The 16725-nt window shown below is 48.6% G+C and overlaps 6 protein-coding genes across 6 annotated transcripts; 1 reads left to right on the top strand and 5 right to left on the bottom strand.

Moving 5' to 3' along the window:
* Positions 1 to 417: 417 nt before the first annotated feature.
* N7533_012172 (alpha-L-rhamnosidase) lies at positions 418 to 3189 on the bottom strand (the record flags this gene model as incomplete). The annotated part of the gene is made up of 1 exon (XM_057108822.1): positions 418 to 3189. The coding sequence occupies one exon, from the start codon at positions 3187 to 3189 to the stop codon at positions 418 to 420; it is 2772 nt and encodes a 923-aa protein (XP_056953923.1).
* Positions 3190 to 3949: 760 nt separating this feature from the next.
* On the top strand, positions 3950 to 5137 carry N7533_012171 (uncharacterized protein; the record flags this gene model as incomplete). The annotated part of the gene is made up of 1 exon (XM_057108821.1): positions 3950 to 5137. The coding sequence occupies one exon, from the start codon at positions 3950 to 3952 to the stop codon at positions 5135 to 5137; it is 1188 nt and encodes a 395-aa protein (XP_056953922.1).
* Positions 5138 to 6674: 1537 nt separating this feature from the next.
* N7533_012170 (LEA domain protein) lies at positions 6675 to 10197 on the bottom strand (the record flags this gene model as incomplete). The annotated part of the gene is made up of 2 exons (XM_057108820.1): positions 6675 to 7202; positions 7264 to 10197. The coding sequence occupies 2 exons, from the start codon at positions 10195 to 10197 to the stop codon at positions 6675 to 6677; spliced, it is 3462 nt and encodes a 1153-aa protein (XP_056953921.1).
* Positions 10198 to 10635: 438 nt separating this feature from the next.
* Positions 10636 to 10878, bottom strand: N7533_012169 (uncharacterized protein; the record flags this gene model as incomplete). Its single annotated transcript, XM_057108819.1, has 1 exon — positions 10636 to 10878. The coding sequence occupies one exon, from the start codon at positions 10876 to 10878 to the stop codon at positions 10636 to 10638; it is 243 nt and encodes an 80-aa protein (XP_056953920.1).
* Positions 10879 to 12807: 1929 nt separating this feature from the next.
* N7533_012168 (uncharacterized protein) lies at positions 12808 to 13387 on the bottom strand (the record flags this gene model as incomplete). Its single annotated transcript, XM_057108818.1, has 2 exons — positions 12808 to 12966; positions 13034 to 13387. 2 exons carry the CDS (start codon positions 13385 to 13387, stop codon positions 12808 to 12810), a joined length of 513 nt encoding a protein of 170 aa, XP_056953919.1.
* Positions 13388 to 13762: 375 nt separating this feature from the next.
* N7533_012167 (heterokaryon incompatibility protein-domain-containing protein) lies at positions 13763 to 15463 on the bottom strand (the record flags this gene model as incomplete). The annotated part of the gene is given in 3 exon segments (XM_057108817.1): positions 13763 to 14810; positions 14828 to 14973; positions 15014 to 15463. 3 exon segments carry the CDS (start codon positions 15461 to 15463, stop codon positions 13763 to 13765), a joined length of 1644 nt encoding a protein of 547 aa, XP_056953918.1.
* Positions 15464 to 16725: the final 1262 nt, after the last annotated feature.

The following is a 16725-nucleotide window of genomic DNA, read 5'->3' as shown; positions in this document are numbered from 1 at the left end:
AAATAGGAATTGAAGACGATAGAGCTATTCTACCTGTCATAGTATTCCAATGGAAAATCCCCGCACCTACAGGCATAATAGTATGGGGGCAATTCCGAGGTTGCCTGGACACAGATACTGTTGAGTTGTAGGCCTCAGGCACCACCACAGGCAGTGACATACCTAGGTAACTATCGCCTTCAAGTTCCGAGCCTCTCACACACAATCTCTCCGAGTCTCTCTCTCTTTCAGATAGCGCATGCATGCACCATTTTCCTGGTTTCTACCTTGTGGCAAATAATAGTAATAGCCGACGGGAGCTTACTTCATACGGGTTGATTGTTTGGGGAATTATTGGGAGAACTACCCTTTGGCACGTGGCATTTGTGGTAACATACTAACTTCTATGTAAAAATCAAAGATCGATAGACAATACTATCAAGGCCGCACAGCAATTTTGTAAGATCCATGCTCGAGCTTTACATCGCCACTATTCCAAATTTCCATCGGTTCATCTTCACGTCTGACCTCGGCTTGCTTCGATGAAGGAATTTTGACCACTGCAGATGTTCCAAATGGGACGCTCAGATCAAGATACACGTCTCCAGCTGCACTGCGTTCGAAATCTATCTTGATCAGCCCATAAGGCGAGTTGACGGATCCCTGAACATGGGAAAATTCAGCCTCATAAGGGGGGTCAACTTCGAAAGTCCGATAGGCATTGTTAATCGGCTTCAAGCCAAGAACAGCAGCGTAAAACCACTCATAAATCGTACCAAGCATGTCGTGACACTTGCTACGGCATTCATCCTGCCAGAATTCCAATAGAGTAGTTTCGCCGCGACGTAGGAACCGCATGTAGGAAGGATGTTCCTCTTGTCGGGCCATCTTCAATACCAGATCAGGGCGTTTAGCATCGGCAAGAGTATTGAAGAGAAAGCGAAGACCAATCTCGCCGGCTCGAATCCGTCCATCCGATGTCTCATCAATAAATGTGGCCATAACATCGTTCTTGTATTCCGGAGGACATAGACCGAACTGAAGGGCCATAGCCTGCGCAATTGCTGTGTGATCACGACGGGGGAAGTCATCCAAAGATGTATAATACACTTGCGGATGCGAAGGATCATCCTTGACGAGAAGGTGACGGTTATAAGCCTCGTAGATACGAGAAGACCATTCTTTGTATTTTGTGGCATCCTCCAATTTTCCAAGCTCGCGGGCCATCATCTCAACGCATTGAAGGCATTTGTAGTAGATGGCTGTCTCGATGTTGGCTTGGTGGTTGCCAAAGGCAATATCTCGACCCCAGTCTCCCAAACCATGTTCGATCAGACCGCCCTTTCGTTCTTTCGTGCGCATGTATTCCATATAACGCACCGCGGCAGGGTATACCTTGGGAATGACATGCGTGGAACCATAGTATCGCAGCAGTATGTCCGGCAAGAGACAAACGGCACAGCCCCAGGTAATAGTGTCATGGAGTGGGCCACACATGTATCGAATCTCTGGTGCCATTGTCGGAACGAGTCCACTGGACTCCTGCGCATCCACAATATCATCCAGAATCTTGGTATATAAGGATTCCATGTCTCGAATATACTGCGTAGCAGGTGCAAGCAAATGTGTCACCTCCAGCCAACCAAACTTCTCAATTTGCGGACAGTCGGTGTGATAACTAAACAGGTTGCTGTTGAATGTCCAGTAGAGAGCGTTGAGCAAGTCGTTCACATCTTCTTTATCTGTTTTCATAGTGCCGAGTCTCCGAGCAGCGGATGAGATATGGCGACCGATGGCAGAGTGAATGACAGGAAGACCATCTTCTCCATCAAGCCCCACGCCTTCCACTTGAATGTATCGAGCACTAGTGAAGCTGAAGTCTGGCTCCCACATTTCAGGCTTTCCTGTACCGGCAAGATAGATCTTGGAGAAAACCCCTGTCTCGAACTCCTTGAAAAGTGGATCTGGCATCAGAACGGTGCCGTCTTCTTTGACAGTCTCGGAATACCGCACGATAATTTCCGATCCGGCAGAGCCTTCAGCAATAATTTGTACCATAGTCGAGGCATTTTGACCAAGATCAAAGCAAACCACACCTTTGCGAGGACTGTATCTTTTCACTGGGTTGAAAGTCTCATGTAGCACAACCGGAGGCTGCGTCTGGTAATAAATATGACCACGAGGACCAGTCAAGGGCTTGGCAGAATTCCACCCTTCGCCAGAGAACTCAACTGTGTCCCAGTTGTTAGGGTAAAGTCTCCGGTCGTGGGTTTCCGATGCATATATGTTGGCCAACGTGGTGGCACTCTTCCGGACGGACCACGTAGGGTCCGAGATGAGAGTTTCATGGGAACCATCATCATAGAAAAGATGCAACTCGCAAAAGAAGCAAAGCTCGTTTCCATATCTGACATATGTGTTGTCCTCGTACATGGGCCAGAAGAATCGATCATCGCCTCCCTTGTCACCTGCATAAAACCCATTGCCAACATGAGCGCCCATAACATTTTCTCCGGCACTTAGATGAGTAGTGACATCATAAGAAGTGAATTGGACACGTTGATGGTAACCAGTCCAACCCGGATCAAGTCGATGATCAGAAGCTGGTTGTCCGTTCAAACTCATATTGAAGTGGCCCAATCCGGAAGCGAACAGAATAGCCCGGGTTGGCTGTCTAGGCAACTGGAATGCCTTTCTGAGATAAATGGGCTTGTCGCCTCCATCGCCAATCCAAACAGCTTTCCATCTGTTGGCTTCATTCTCAAACCAAGTGCGGAAAATAAGGCTTGAATGCGGCATGTATTTCTGATTCATAGAGTACGGCGGCAAGAGACGCGATCGAGGATAGCCCGTGAAAAAGTGCTGGATCGGACTTTGATAGACGCGATCGCTGCCGTCCCATACCGTGACTCTCCAATAATAGCTGCATGTCGACTTGAAGCCATCGTCCAATTTGCAGAGGATGTTTCGTTGTTCGTTGCTCTGAACGCGCCCAGAGTCCCAATCAAGACCGGATGCGCTTTGGTCAGTGGATTCAAGGGCCTTCGGGTCCGTAGTGAGAACAATCCGGTAGGCAGCTTGGGTGGTCCCTTTCTCGGTGCTGGCGATGGCCCAGTAAAAGCGAAGCTCGTCGGCATCTATACCAAGCACCTCGTGGAATCCATGTATCCCGCAGCGGGAAAAGACCAGCGCGGGGGAGGACATGGACATGATGGTGAATTTGCCCTTTTTTTTGTCTTAGTGAGCGAATAGACCTCGGCAAGGATTACAGATTCGAGAAGCCTGCGACCGTCAGGAATCGCGGTCCTCAAATTGCCAACGGGCAGCGACGACTCGGCGTTCGGCAATCCCGAGACAAGCTGGGCAGTGGGCCTATTCGGGGGCTGTCACCCCGAGAATGTGGAGATTTCTAGCCGCGACGAGCTGATTGGTTCCACCAGGCCTAACATGTCTTTAGATGCAGGGGTTGCTAGATCACCGGCTTCAACCGGCAATTTCTACGACTTGGATTTGCCGAATATTTGCCGGACTTAATTAATTTCTTCAGTCTGTCAGTTCCCCGCAAATTTTACTTTCCCCACGTTTACAGGGGTCACGTCGGATCTTCCGGGGTAATGCATCGTGTAGCTCTGAATGGAATTCAGTATGTTTCAGCATTGGTAGTTGTAGACCAGGGGAAGAATTTAGAAATAAAACCTGCGAACGATACTTGCTTGTCACTGCAGGAAGGCACTATTCCAGAAACCAAGTTATACCACACGGCATAGACAAGATTCGATATCGGTAAAGATCAACCTGATGCCAATCATTTCTAAGCGAGGTAAAGTAGATTGACTTTAATTATGGGTCGACTTGGAAAACCCGATTTCCAAGGTTTATCCGGACATGATTTCCAAGGTTATAAGAAACGTCTTTTCACTGGGGAAAGATTTTCGCACCAACTTGACCCATTTCACATTCTATCAACAATATGCTCTGGAGCTCTGTTCCATTAATCGCTTTGCTTTGCGCCCCGGGCGTATTAAGTGCTCCAGGACATCCTGCCCAAAAATCCAAATATGTTGATTGGAGGAATTTCAAGGGCAATGGAGTCAATCTCGGAGGCTGGCTAGTTCAAGAATCGACAATTGACACCACTTGGTGGGCCACCTATTCGGGAGGAGCAGATGATGAATGGGGCCTATGCAAAAATCTTGGTTCTCGCTGCGGACCTGTGTTAGAGGAGCGTTATGCCACATGGATTACCACGTCTGATATCGATAAGATTGCTGCAACTGGGTTGACAGTTCTACGTATCCCCACCACGTACGCTGCTTGGATTCATTACCCGGGTTCTCATCTCTATTCCGGCAAGCAAACGACATATCTCAAGGAAATCACGGCACACGCGATCAAGAAGCATGGAATGCACATCATCCTTGATGTTCACGGCTTACCCGGGGGTATAAATGGGTTGACAATCGGCGAGGCCAGCGGTCATTGGGGATGGTTCTACAACGAAACCAACTTTGATTACTCCATGAAGGTGGTTGACGCTGTGTTATCCTTCATCCAGGAGTCCGGCCACCCAGAGCATTTTACATACGAGCCCATGAATGAGCCCGCCGACAATCGCGACTTGTCAGTGTTCGGTACCCCAGCTGCTCTATCTGATACGGGTGCAGCGTATGTCGTGAAATTCATCAAAGCAGTCATTAGTCGCGTCGCCTCCGTCAACCGCAACATCCCAGTCATGTTCCAGGGAAGTTTCAAAACTGAAGATTATTGGTCTGCCAATTTTTCCAAAGATGATAATCTCGTGTTCGACAAGCATGACTATTTCTTCGAAGGTCGCAACACCACCTCAAGCAACCTACCATCCTACATCTGCTCAGACGCGAAATTAATCCCCGGCGACGGAAAATTCCCAGTGTTCGTGGGAGAATGGGCAATCCAAACTCTATACAACAACAGCTTCGCTCTGCGTGAGCGTAATCTCAACGTGGCACTGGCTGCTTATCATAAATTTGCCCATGGCTCGTCATACTGGACCTGGAAATTCACTGGGAACACTACAGTTGGAGGAGAAGGCGTAACAGGCGATTATTGGAACTTTGAAGAGTATGCCGATCGAGGATATTACCATCCTAAGGCTAGCGACATCGCATTTTGTAATTAGTCTTACATGTCATCCGAAGGGCGTAAATGATCTTTCCCTTGTTATGTAAGGCATTCCGCTTTGACTCATATTAGAAATCAACGCCTCGCCCGCCGCGAACTTTGAATTCGAAATAACCCCCCTTCTTCCCATTATCGCAGTAAACGAGTGAAATCACAGTTTTGGACGCGATGAGTACAAAATCAAAGGTCACACTCTTTCCCTGGGATCCGGAATCATCCGCTCACCGACATTGGCTTTACAAACAACGAGTCGAATGCACTTGGGATGAGGAAAATGTTGAAACCAAATGGAGAGAGCAGCAAATAAAAGGCGAAAAGTGCTTGTATTGGATTGTGAGTGAGAGAGGCAATAATGAATCTACCTTGGCATCCTCTAGCTAACGCGTGGCTGAAAAGGTACTCCATTCCGACCACTCACAAACATGCAAAGACGAAGAGCCATTCCCCGTGCCAGAGGTACACATAAGCATGGCGCCAACGCCAACAAATAGATTTGATGAATTAAGTTAATATGCTCCAGATAACTGAACAGCTACAGGATACAGCTGTATCACTTAATGCCGTTTCCCGCAACCCGTCTCATCAATCATTCATCCCAATCGGCCATATTTCTCTTGACTCCAAGAACCCAGAAGCAACCAATTCAGGGCTTGAAATTCCCTCCGATTCTGTCTACTGGATCAAAACATTCTTTGTACAACATCATTGGCAAAGCAAGGGTATAGGCCGTGCTGCGATGGATGAAGTGGAGGCTATGGCTTTGGACGAACCGCTTTCAGCCAAGACCTTGATGTTGGACACTGTTGAGAAAGGGGATCAATTGCGAGAGCATTTTGCAAAAGCTACGTACGGGAATATTCCAAAGGTTTGTCGTACTGATTTTCCTTTCCTGAAACTAAACAGTGCATTGTGCTTACACTCCTAGGTCACCAATCAAGATTGGTATTCTCGGCGAGGATATCAGCCGATTGGAATAGTGCAAAACTATTACGACGTGAGGGACAAAAATGGGAAGAAGTGGAATACCAAGACCATCTTCATGAGGAAAGACATCTGTTAATCTATTCCATGTTTTTTTTTTTCTGTGGTGGTGACTCTAAAGGACTGTCTCTTTGAGTTTGATGTTAATTGTTTCGGGAAAAACCTCACGTGGACTTTTCCCTCACCCATGTCGTGCTCAAAACCAGTTTACAGTGATTATAGTGGCATGTGGCGATGCCGATCAACTTTAGGAGATAAGATAGTCTGCTTAAATGCGTCGATTCCATTAACAATCTCCTATATGAGACCCAAAAGCCGCAATGACAGAGGAATAAAAAGTCGAAATTTTTCAAACAGCCGCGCAACGATTCACAAACACGTTAAGAATTCACAAATCAAAACCTTTGGAAATAAAAATAATTCAAAGCAAAACAATTCGAAACCAGCAACAACGGCTGAAAAAAAAAAGGGAAAAAAAGAGAAAAGAAAAGAAAGGAAAAGAAAAGAAATTTAAAAACCCGAGCCGCTTGAACCAGTCAAACAAATATTCAAAATCATTTCTTGTTTCCACCAAGACCAAGTGCATCTGTCAGACTTCCCAGACCAAGGCCGTTGATTAGCTTGTCCAATCCAAGTCCACCAAGGAGGCCGTTCAGGAGACCACCGAGACCAAGACCATCCAGAAGCTTGCCTACAAGACCAAGAACACCACTCAGAAGAAGACCAACAGCAGCAATGATTTGGAACAAAGGTTCAGAGAGCAGAGCCCAGAGAGGGTTCAACTTCTTCTTGGCATGGGGCATGTCAGCAATGCGCTTCTTGCCGTTGTCGATGGTCTTGACAACGGTTTCGGTCAACTCCTTGAGCATATCGGCGAGCTGGTATTCCTCAGGAGTAGCATCGCGAGAAGAGGCACGAGCCTTCGCAGTTGCAGCGATACGTCCATCGGGGTCAAGGGCCCGGATTGCACCATTGCATTCTTGAAGGATATGACCAGCTTGCTCAATAAGAGGCTTGACAGCTTGGACGAGCTTCTCTTCGTCGAGCTCGTCCTTGGGGGTTCGGTCGGCCTTCTCAAGTTGCTATAGAAAGAATGTGTTAGTTGTCTGCAGTCATAAAAGGGCAAGTGTGTTTTATACGTACCTCAGAGATCTGCTTGCAGACTGGCTTCACTTGGTCGAGGGTTTGACGCAGGATGTTACACATCTTCTCGGCGAGCTGACGATCTTGCTCAGCCTTGGCTTGTGCTTCGAGCTCTTCAGCACTTGGACCCTCCTCTTCCACCTCTTCCTCTGGCTCAGGCTCGGGGATGTGCTCCAACAGAGTGCATTCACCCAGTTTGTTGCCATCGTTGTCAACAACAAATCCATTGTCGTCAATCTTCTTTCCAACAAGAGTGGCCAGATTTCCACTAGTTAGCTTGCCAATGAGGTTGCCATCAGCATCGCGAACCTCGCCCTCTTTGGTGACCTTGCGACCAGCCATGGGGTTGACGTCGCGCTGCTTCTCTTCCGGCTCCCAACGCTCAGCCCTGCCAATGGAGTTTCCGTTCTTGTCGAGAACATCGCCGTCTTCATCGACCTTACGGCCTAGGAGGCGTTTCGCATCTCCTTCAACAAGACGTCCGATAATACGGTCCCCGTCCATGACAACGCCATCCTTCGCGACCTGAGCGTTATCAAATCCGAAGAATGGACCCTCGGCCTTGTGCTGCTCGGCTCCGGGGATGAGCTCTGCACGACCAACAACTTGACCGTTGTCACCCCAGATTTGTCCCTTGCCATCAACCTTGCGACCGGCAAGACGCTTGTCACCTTCGACGATGCGTCCGAAGACAGCACCAGTGGCGGGGTCAACAACGTTGCCGCTTTTGTTAACAACTTTGCCTTCGAGGATAGACAGATCTGCTTCTTCGGGTTCCTCCTCTTCTTCAGGCTCATATGGCTCAGCACGACCCTTGACGTTGCCATATTTGTCGGTGATCTCGCCATCCTCGTCAACAGCACGACCACGCAGTTTCTTCGGGTCGCCTTCAACGAGCTGACCAACGATAGTTCCATCCTCATCTTCGACGAAACCATCCTTGCGGACGACGAGGCTCTCCATGCCGGCGAATGGGCCCTCGGGCTTGCTCTCAAGCTCCTCCTCGGGAATCAGCTCAACGCGACCGACGACGTTCTTGCCATCGTAGATTTCGCCGTCGTGGATTTTCTTGCCAACAAGCTCTTTGGGGTTTCCTTCAACCACACGAGCAATGGGGAAACCTTCGGAGCCGATGACATATCCAGCCTTGTTGCAGTGCATACCGTTCAGGACAGAGATATCGGGGACAGCTTCCTCCTCGGGCTCAGGCTCGTCATAGCGCTCAGCGCGACCGATGACACTGCCGTGGCGATCGAGAACTTCACCATCCTCGTCGACTCCGCGACCCAGAAGCTTCTTAGGGTCGCCTTCGACGAGTCTGCCGACGCGAGTCTCATTTTCATCTTCGATCCAACCATCTTGGCCGACGACAAGGCCCTCAAGACCAGCGAAAGGACCTTCCTCGTCATTGCCATCTTCGACTGGAAGAGCCTTGACTTTACCAATGACATTGCCACGGTTGTCCCAGAATTGACCTTGTTCATCGAGGACAGCGCCGAGGCGTGAGATCTTCTTGGGGTCGCCTTCGACAAGCTCACCGACGGGCTTGCCAGTGGCCTTATCGATGACATAACCACGCTTGTTGCAGGTCAGACCTTCCAGAGTATCGAGATCAGGGATGCGCAGATTGGCGTCCTCGGCGGCATCTTCCGCGGTCTCCTTGGCATCGTCGACGGCATCCTCGGCGGTTTCTTGGGCGTCGTCAAGCGCACCCTCTGCAGTCTCCTTGGCCTCATCGGCATCCGGAAGAGCGTATTCATCAACATCAGGAACTGCGTCTTCGGCTTGCTCGGCAGCGTCTTCTGCTGTATCCTTGACACTGTTGAGTTGGTCATCGGCGACATCCTGAGCCTCTTCGGTATCTGGAACAGCATCATCCGCTTCATCCTGAATGCCATCAACGGCACCCTCAGCTTCGCTAGCAACATCGTCGACAGCACCTGTGGCATCATCGGCATCCAGGCCATCTTGGGCGTCTTCAAAATCATCCTCAAGATCATCCTTTGCGCCATCAATTTGAGATGTGGCATCGCCGGCGACTTCTTCGATAGCCTTCTTCTGCTCCTCGATAGGGATGAGCTCGACGCGACCGATGGCATCGCCTTCATCATCGACAACTTCACCGTCATCATTGAGTGTGAAGCCAATGAGATCTTCAGGATCACCCTCGGTGATCTTGCCAACGACTTGACCGGCAGCATTCCTGATCACGCCACCGTCAGAAACGGGCAGACCCTCAAGCTGAGACAGATCGGTGACCACGTCCTTCGCAATGTCAAGCTTAGACTCGGCTCCATTGGGAAGGTCCTTGGCTTGATCAACTGCGCCTTCGAGAACATCGACGCGACCAATGAGGTCACCTTCTTCGTCAATGATTTCTCCGTCCTCGCCGACAGTCTGGCCGACAAGGTCGTCAGGCTCTCCCTCGACAACCTCGCCCAGGGGGTTCCCATCCTGGCCGAGAATCTTTCCTCCATCAGAGACAACGAGACCCTTCAATGCGGATAGGTCGAGGGGAATGCTAGGCAGGCTGTCCGTAGCCTTCGATACACCTTGTTGCGCGGTATCCTTGGCCTTGCCAGCAAGACCCTTGGCTTTGCCTGCGATGCCGCCAAGCGGGGCTGCCGAGCCGGAAGCCTGAGAGGCGGCATCATCTGGAGGGGAGACGGGGAGACGTTGCTCTGAGGATAGAGACTTCTTCTTCGACTTGGGCGATGGGGTTGCGGGAAGGGATTGCTCGTCAAAGTTGTCTTCGATAGGCTTGGGCGCCTTGGGTGTGAGCTTGCGGGTAGGTGTTTTCTTCAATTGCTTGGGGCTTTCAGAGACACTTGGCTTTGAGGCAGCGCTGGATCCGGAACCCTTGCGAGTCTTGAGAGGAGTTCCAGCCTTGGATCCCAGCTTGGGTGGTGCTTTGCCAACGGCGGGGGACGACATTGTGTGAAACTCGGTATTGGACGGAAGGAATTTGAGAGAGGTTGGTGACAGCGACGCTCTTTTGGTTCAAGTAGGATTTGATAAAAGTGATAGTATCAGGAGTCGATATAGAACTGTTTGATTCAACAAATGGAGGTTTTCGAAAAGAGGTAGTGACGTCGTGAAACTTTGCAGGGGAGGTTTGTATAATGTACAATCGTGAAACCAAAAAGTAAGGCTCAATAATAGTAGAAAAAATACAGCTTTTTGAAATTAAGAATCACAGGATTCTTGTGGAATGTAGAGTATTTAAATGAAAAGGTAGACTATCAAGTATCAAGGTCCAGGAACGTTCAGCCTGGCAATCTATATAAGTTCCTTTGTGCCAGGCACGAAGTTGACAGTGCCCACTACGTCATTATTGTTGATATCATCGCTGCTCTCTCAGTCGTCAATATTCTAATCCTTGCTGCGTTCGTCGTCGACCGACCCAAAGAGTTTGGGTGCACGGTGCAGACATGCGGGATGGGGGGGCCACAGAGCCACAGGGCGACTGTTAGTATCAGCACTGGCATCATAAGAGCGGGGCTTGTCAGCTAATTTGATGAATCGAGACGCGCCTAGAGACTGACGATCCTTGATTGTAGCAGGGGGGGCTTGCCAATCAGAGCTCGTGGTGGAGGTGTGGCTAGATTGGGGCATGAAATGATGGGTGAAGGTGGAGCACAACGTGGCCGTATAGATTATAACATGACGCGGAGTGACCCCCAGGTAATACTGCTTTAAACCATGTGCAATAGTTTGTCTTTATCATTTAAGCCAGGTGAATAGAATCATAAGTACATACAAGCGTTACCATGCTGTAACTTCAAGTGCTTCTCCTCCTCATACAAAATCAACAAGTTGGTCCAGATAATTTCTCGCAAGTGTGAATATCGCCAGACTTTTGCTAACCGGTAGGCTTTGCAAGTGGACTCGAGCAAGCTGTGATGTATCATACTATGGCAGAACATGGCAGACGGAAAAATCTCCCCATTGTTGAATAGCTGGTTATCGACAGGTTGCGATCCACGGAAGCGGCCTTTGGATAAAACGTGGGCGGGCAAATCAGCTTGTCAGATTGGCTAAATCCAGGGGTCCTTGCTCCAGTCAAATTCGCCTCCTCGGTTTTTACCGCTGTCAGTCCCTGTCAAGGTATTCTGTACGGGGGCTCATGACCATAACGGTTTGGGCTAATGCAAGTCCCGACATTGAGTGTCAAAATCCAGCCATCGAGTTATCGACATTAATTGAAAAGCCCATTACATCAGGTGTTACTTGATACCCCAGAGGTCTGACAGTGCAACTGTCCCCGCCAGCTTTTTGCTTCCATTTCCATGGGATGTCTTCTCCTTAACATAGGATGAAACAACGCTTGCTCTGGATTACGAAATATTCCTGTTTGTCGTCGCAGCTATGACGCTACCAGGAAGCCAGTTGGAGTTGTACTGCTACATTGATATAAACCCCGAAATCAGCTGGCCAATGTATGGCGCGCCAGATTGCATGGACCAGGCCCCCCCCCCTGTCGGCCCCGACGTGAGTGGAGGCAAAGAGGGTCGAGCGCAGCGAAAGCCACCGGAATACCGGCCGAATGAGATCATGCTCGATCGGGCGATTCATCATTTTTAATCTATTTGAGTGGAGCCGTCAGCCACACGAGTCATCCGAGGAAACAACTGATATCATGGGGCAAATATCAAGGCAGAGCGAGCATTAAGGCTCTTGCACGTTTTACCATACATCCCCATGGATCCCAGGTTGAATTGCAGGATAGCATTGCGATATTCCAATCATTTTTTCGGTGCGACTCGACCATGATATCCACATGACATTTGATCAGCGGCCGTTTTCCCGCGTGGACATTCGATCGGCCCACTAGGAAATCCCCGACAGCGCGCCAAATCAAGGTTTGGCACTAGGGCCAACGGTGTGGAAATCAAGTTTTTCCTGGGTGCGTCCTGTTTTTAGTAACTGGGGCAGTCTTGTCTATTTTCATCATGAGTGGCTACAATCTACCGATGGTCTTCCACCGTGGAGAATGTAGCATTCTTCACAATGTTTAGACCCAGTCTCATTCAGAACAATTACCTTGTGTTTCTACTAGTCAGAGGCGGAGTGTATTTCCAATTTCTATTATCTAGAGAGCTTTGTTGGCCAGTACATAGCTATAACCTGGAAGTAACATTGAATGAGCTGAGGGCTATTCGGAGTTGGAGGTTCCGTCCTCCTCCCACGGTCGCATTTTGGGTCCAATGAGTATCTCTAGGATATTTGTCCCGAAATCCAAGAGTTTGAAAAAAGTGAGCCGCCCAGCAGAAATGAAGGCCGTTGTCACCCTAGGAAAGGCCAGCAAATTACGAAACGTGAGTTGCTACATTTAAATGCATGTCGTTCGTTGGTAACTTCAAGAACTGACGGCATGCAATCGGGATCTGACGTCGATTGGCAGTCTAATAATTGACTCTGCTGGGTCTGCTTCATGCAGACTATTCCATAGCAATTGGTCCGATCCCTCCTGGGTTCCAGATGTGTTCCTGCATGTATATATGTATCATCATCATAGCACGGCCCTCGATGTTCATTCTCTTTTTAGCTTGAACGCCGCAACGTAGACTGTATCCCGACGCCATGGCTCGGTGGATCACGCTTGGATTGGACGGTATGGATAGCGTCCGATGTTATCAATCTTTTTGCAACGAGATGGCGAATATACTCCATTGTCCATTCTTGACACCGCTTGTTATTGCGCTGGGAATAGACATTCCTATTAGCGGAGCTTCGAGTATAACACATATACTTAATCTGACGGACTTACATCATTCACTGGGGCCAAAAAGTTCTCACTAATCCCGGGAGGAGCTACCTGTGAGGCGGCAACCTCGATATTCCCTCTCGGCTCGTAGTCGGTACTTTTGATACTAGTGGTCGCATCGACGATATTTTCGGCATCGACTTCCCCGAGCTGTGTCAGGGAATAATCCTCCTGTGTGTCATTTGTAGGAGAGTAATTTCGTTTGAATTCAAGGATGTAACCGGTCATCGGTGCACCGACAGCTTCGATCAACGTGCCTTGGACTGGCTCTGTGGCGGCAGGAACAAAGATCGCAAAGTGCGCCCGTTGAAACTCTGCATTGCGAGACGAAATGAGGTAGATTGTTCTGGGTGTCATCAAGTGCTAATGGGAGGATGTAGAAGTTAAAGATAAAAAAATCAAGATGAAAGTGAACATGAATATGAATTTGAAGGACTGGTGGATCAACTTGATTATGCCGGTGACGTAATGCGGGGAAGGCCAACCCATCATGGGGTACAGGGAACACATCCGTGGATATTTATGAAGACTTAGGATGAATACCCGGTGGGAATAGACAATAGACGCAAATAACTTGGAACTTCCAAGGTTGAGTTCCAAGGTTAATCGATTTATTCATGCATAGATCTGGTAAGCTCTGAATGAGCATCCTGAACTTGAAGCTACCGTGACACTCATCATGATCATGATGGTATAGGATATCGTCTGATTGAACCTCACGGCACGACATTACTATATAATCGTTACTTGCATTTCCTCCTCGACCAGACCCAGCTGATTCATGATGAAGCGCATCTTGATATTATGATTGACCCTCGGATCCAGTTCTTCAGGTATCAAAATTTCCCAAATACTCTCCCTAGCCACAAGTGAAGCTCTGAATTTCTCCCATTTCCAAACACCGGTCTCAAATGGCGCGAGCCACGTTCGTGCCATGTCGTTTCCTGGAAACGATGGCCAACTCGAGCTCATGTGCTTCTCCGTAAATGACATTATTCTCAGTAGCTTCTCAGTTGTCTCTGCCCACGCTCTTATATCACCCATGTTAGAAATTAAATCCTCAGGCTCGACATCGTCATCTTCAAGCGAATCCACAGGAGGTGGAGGTGCCGAGGACCCCGAAACAAATGACAGGCAGAACCGTTCCAGATCCCATGTATATTCGTACGGTAATTTCCCTTTAGGGAAATCTTTCCATGCCGTATTCAATTTATCTGCTCGGGGCATTTTCTCCGTGCCGCGTATTTCGTCGTCTTGCTCTCCAAGATGCTCAACAAAGGACCACACTTTTCCAGGGTCCTGGAACATCAAACCGAGCCTGCTCTCGTAGTCTTTCCAACAGTCCCTCAGGGTCTTTTCGATTCTATGAATCTCCAGGAAAAATATTTCCACGAGATCCATGAACCTGGTCATCGAGTGGAAGAATGTGCGGTGGTCGGGGTCGGGGGTTATGTTTTGGCGTCGCCAGATCACGTCAAGTACACGAGAGTCAAATTCGACAATTCGATCCATATCCTCAGTAGTAATTCGATAGACATTGAGCAAGTTAGAGAAAGGCTGAGTTGAAGAATCCGAAGAATCCACTTCCCATGGGAAATACTCCGCTTGAGATCTTGGTTGTCGAAATGAGACCACACAGGTGCTCAGTAAAGAATACGCCTCTTTTTCGGGCAAGTAGCGTAGAAGAACAGGATGCTCCATTCCCTGCAGCAAGAAGACAGAAACACCCTCTTGGAATAAGGGCCTTGGTGTCGTCGTAAAGCCGAACAATTCGCGTGTACTATGGTAGTTAGTCACAACGTTCCCTTGATTGTCTCTTGGAAAGACGGCTCGACGGTGACCTCTTTCCGCCAGTATGGAGGATAATTGCCAGCGTCCATTGTGAGAACATAATCTGATTCCAGAGCATTGCAAGGCTCTTGACTTGGGGTCAACGAGGATCTCTATGTTGTTCGGTACCATGCCATGAAATGAAAACGTTACCATCCCATCCATGCCGGGATCAGTGCTAGCATGCTCGTGACTGGGGAACTGGAGAGCTTGCTTCTGAGTCCAGTCTGGGACCCAAGATGGGATGTCGAGATTTGACCGAGCTGATCCTGCAAAATTCAGGATTCTCATATCTCTGAGATAGGTGGCCAGATATGCAGCGACGCCCGTGTAAACATCTTCAACGGATAGTGAATAGTCAGGTCTGATAGCTTCGTCCACAAGACCTAGGACGCCGAAAACTTTATCTCGCGCATCCGAGCACTCGTACTGAGAAGCAGCGAGAAGGATATCCAGAAATTCCTCATTCAAGCTTTCGTTTTCAATCATCCGGTGTACAATCGAATTGTTGATTGGCTTAGGCACGACCGTGATCTTTGTTCTTTTGGGCCAAGGGATAACGGAATCTCCCGAAATGAGCACAAGATGTCGGCTGACCAGCATTTCCTGCAAAATCCACACGCGTGAGAATATTGGTAGGTCAGAGAAGCATCTCCAGGCATCGCGAAATTCTGTAAAGAAAATCTCAGCAAGACCGCCCGCTTTTGCCTTTTTGAAACTTTCCAAAATCAACTTAGTTTCAGGTGAATAATCACCTAAAAAGGTCAGAACAGCTTTTGCATTTACATAAATCTCGCGCGAGAGGCCAACTTGGTGATTTCTCTCAAGAACATCATCGAGATCAATACAAAGTTCATCAATCCAGAGCAACTGTGTCAAATCAAGATATCTAATGTGTCGAAGGGCAGCTTCACAATTTGTGTGAATGTAAATAATGTCCCAGAAAACACCTATGAAAACTGGTTTCCATCGAGATGGTCCCCCCCGCAGTGGTATAAGAAACAGCATCATACGTTTGAACCGGCCGTTCACGGAGATGTGTTTTCTCCCACATGAGATGAACCGGCCCATTTGAATCCTCACACGGCATCAGTCTTATGAGCCGAATTTCATCGTCAAAAAGGGTCTCTGGCCTTGCCACTTCTTCATTTTGGGTCGCTGTTGACCCGACGCGAGAGATCTTCCGAGGAGGCTGCGTGACTTCAACAGCTGAAGAGAACTCTCCTAGATAGCGCGCCTTTGCAGGCCATTTCAAGGGCTGGTTCTCTGTTCTCGGTGGTGGGGAGCGATTATTATCTTTTTGAGCCGCGTCTGTCGTCTCATCAAGGGATGAATGTGCGGAGCAACTTTTGCAGTGCAGAGTGGAATTGGAGTCAACCAGCACGATCTCAGGACTTTGACAGCCGTCTTTGTGCCAGCGCCTCATTCTTGGTTTCGTTTTCAAGCCGATCGTCTATTTGTGTTGAGTCAAGGATTGAGCTTTAAATGTTAAAGATACCTGTCAGGATATTCCAAGGTTTATGAGCTCAGCTAAGAGTTGCTGGATTCTAGGCCCCAACCTGGGATGTGGCGTCGCGTTGCGGGGCTCCGCCTCGTTTGCAAGATATCGCAATGGCAATTGGTGTATTCTCGCTGAAAGATCTTCATGAGTCAAACCAGTCTTGCCAATGAGATTATTCGACTAATTTAATGCCGCCCGATGTATTAGCTGTGTGCTATGGCATGTAATTTTAAACAAACTTCTTGAACAACCCCTTTCAGCTCTTCTTTTCTCTAAATTGAACACGGCCAATGAAGCGGAAATCTCACCATCAATGGATATTAAATCACATCCATGTTATATTGTTCGCGATCTCTAGAAAGCC

Source organism: Penicillium manginii (assembly GCF_028828005.1).
Source record: "Penicillium manginii strain IBT 31320 chromosome Unknown utg000009l:1.0-3297300.0:1.0-3298630.0, whole genome shotgun sequence".
Taxonomy (NCBI): domain Eukaryota; kingdom Fungi; phylum Ascomycota; class Eurotiomycetes; order Eurotiales; family Aspergillaceae; genus Penicillium; species Penicillium manginii.
This window is presented reverse-complemented; position numbering and strand designations above follow the sequence as displayed.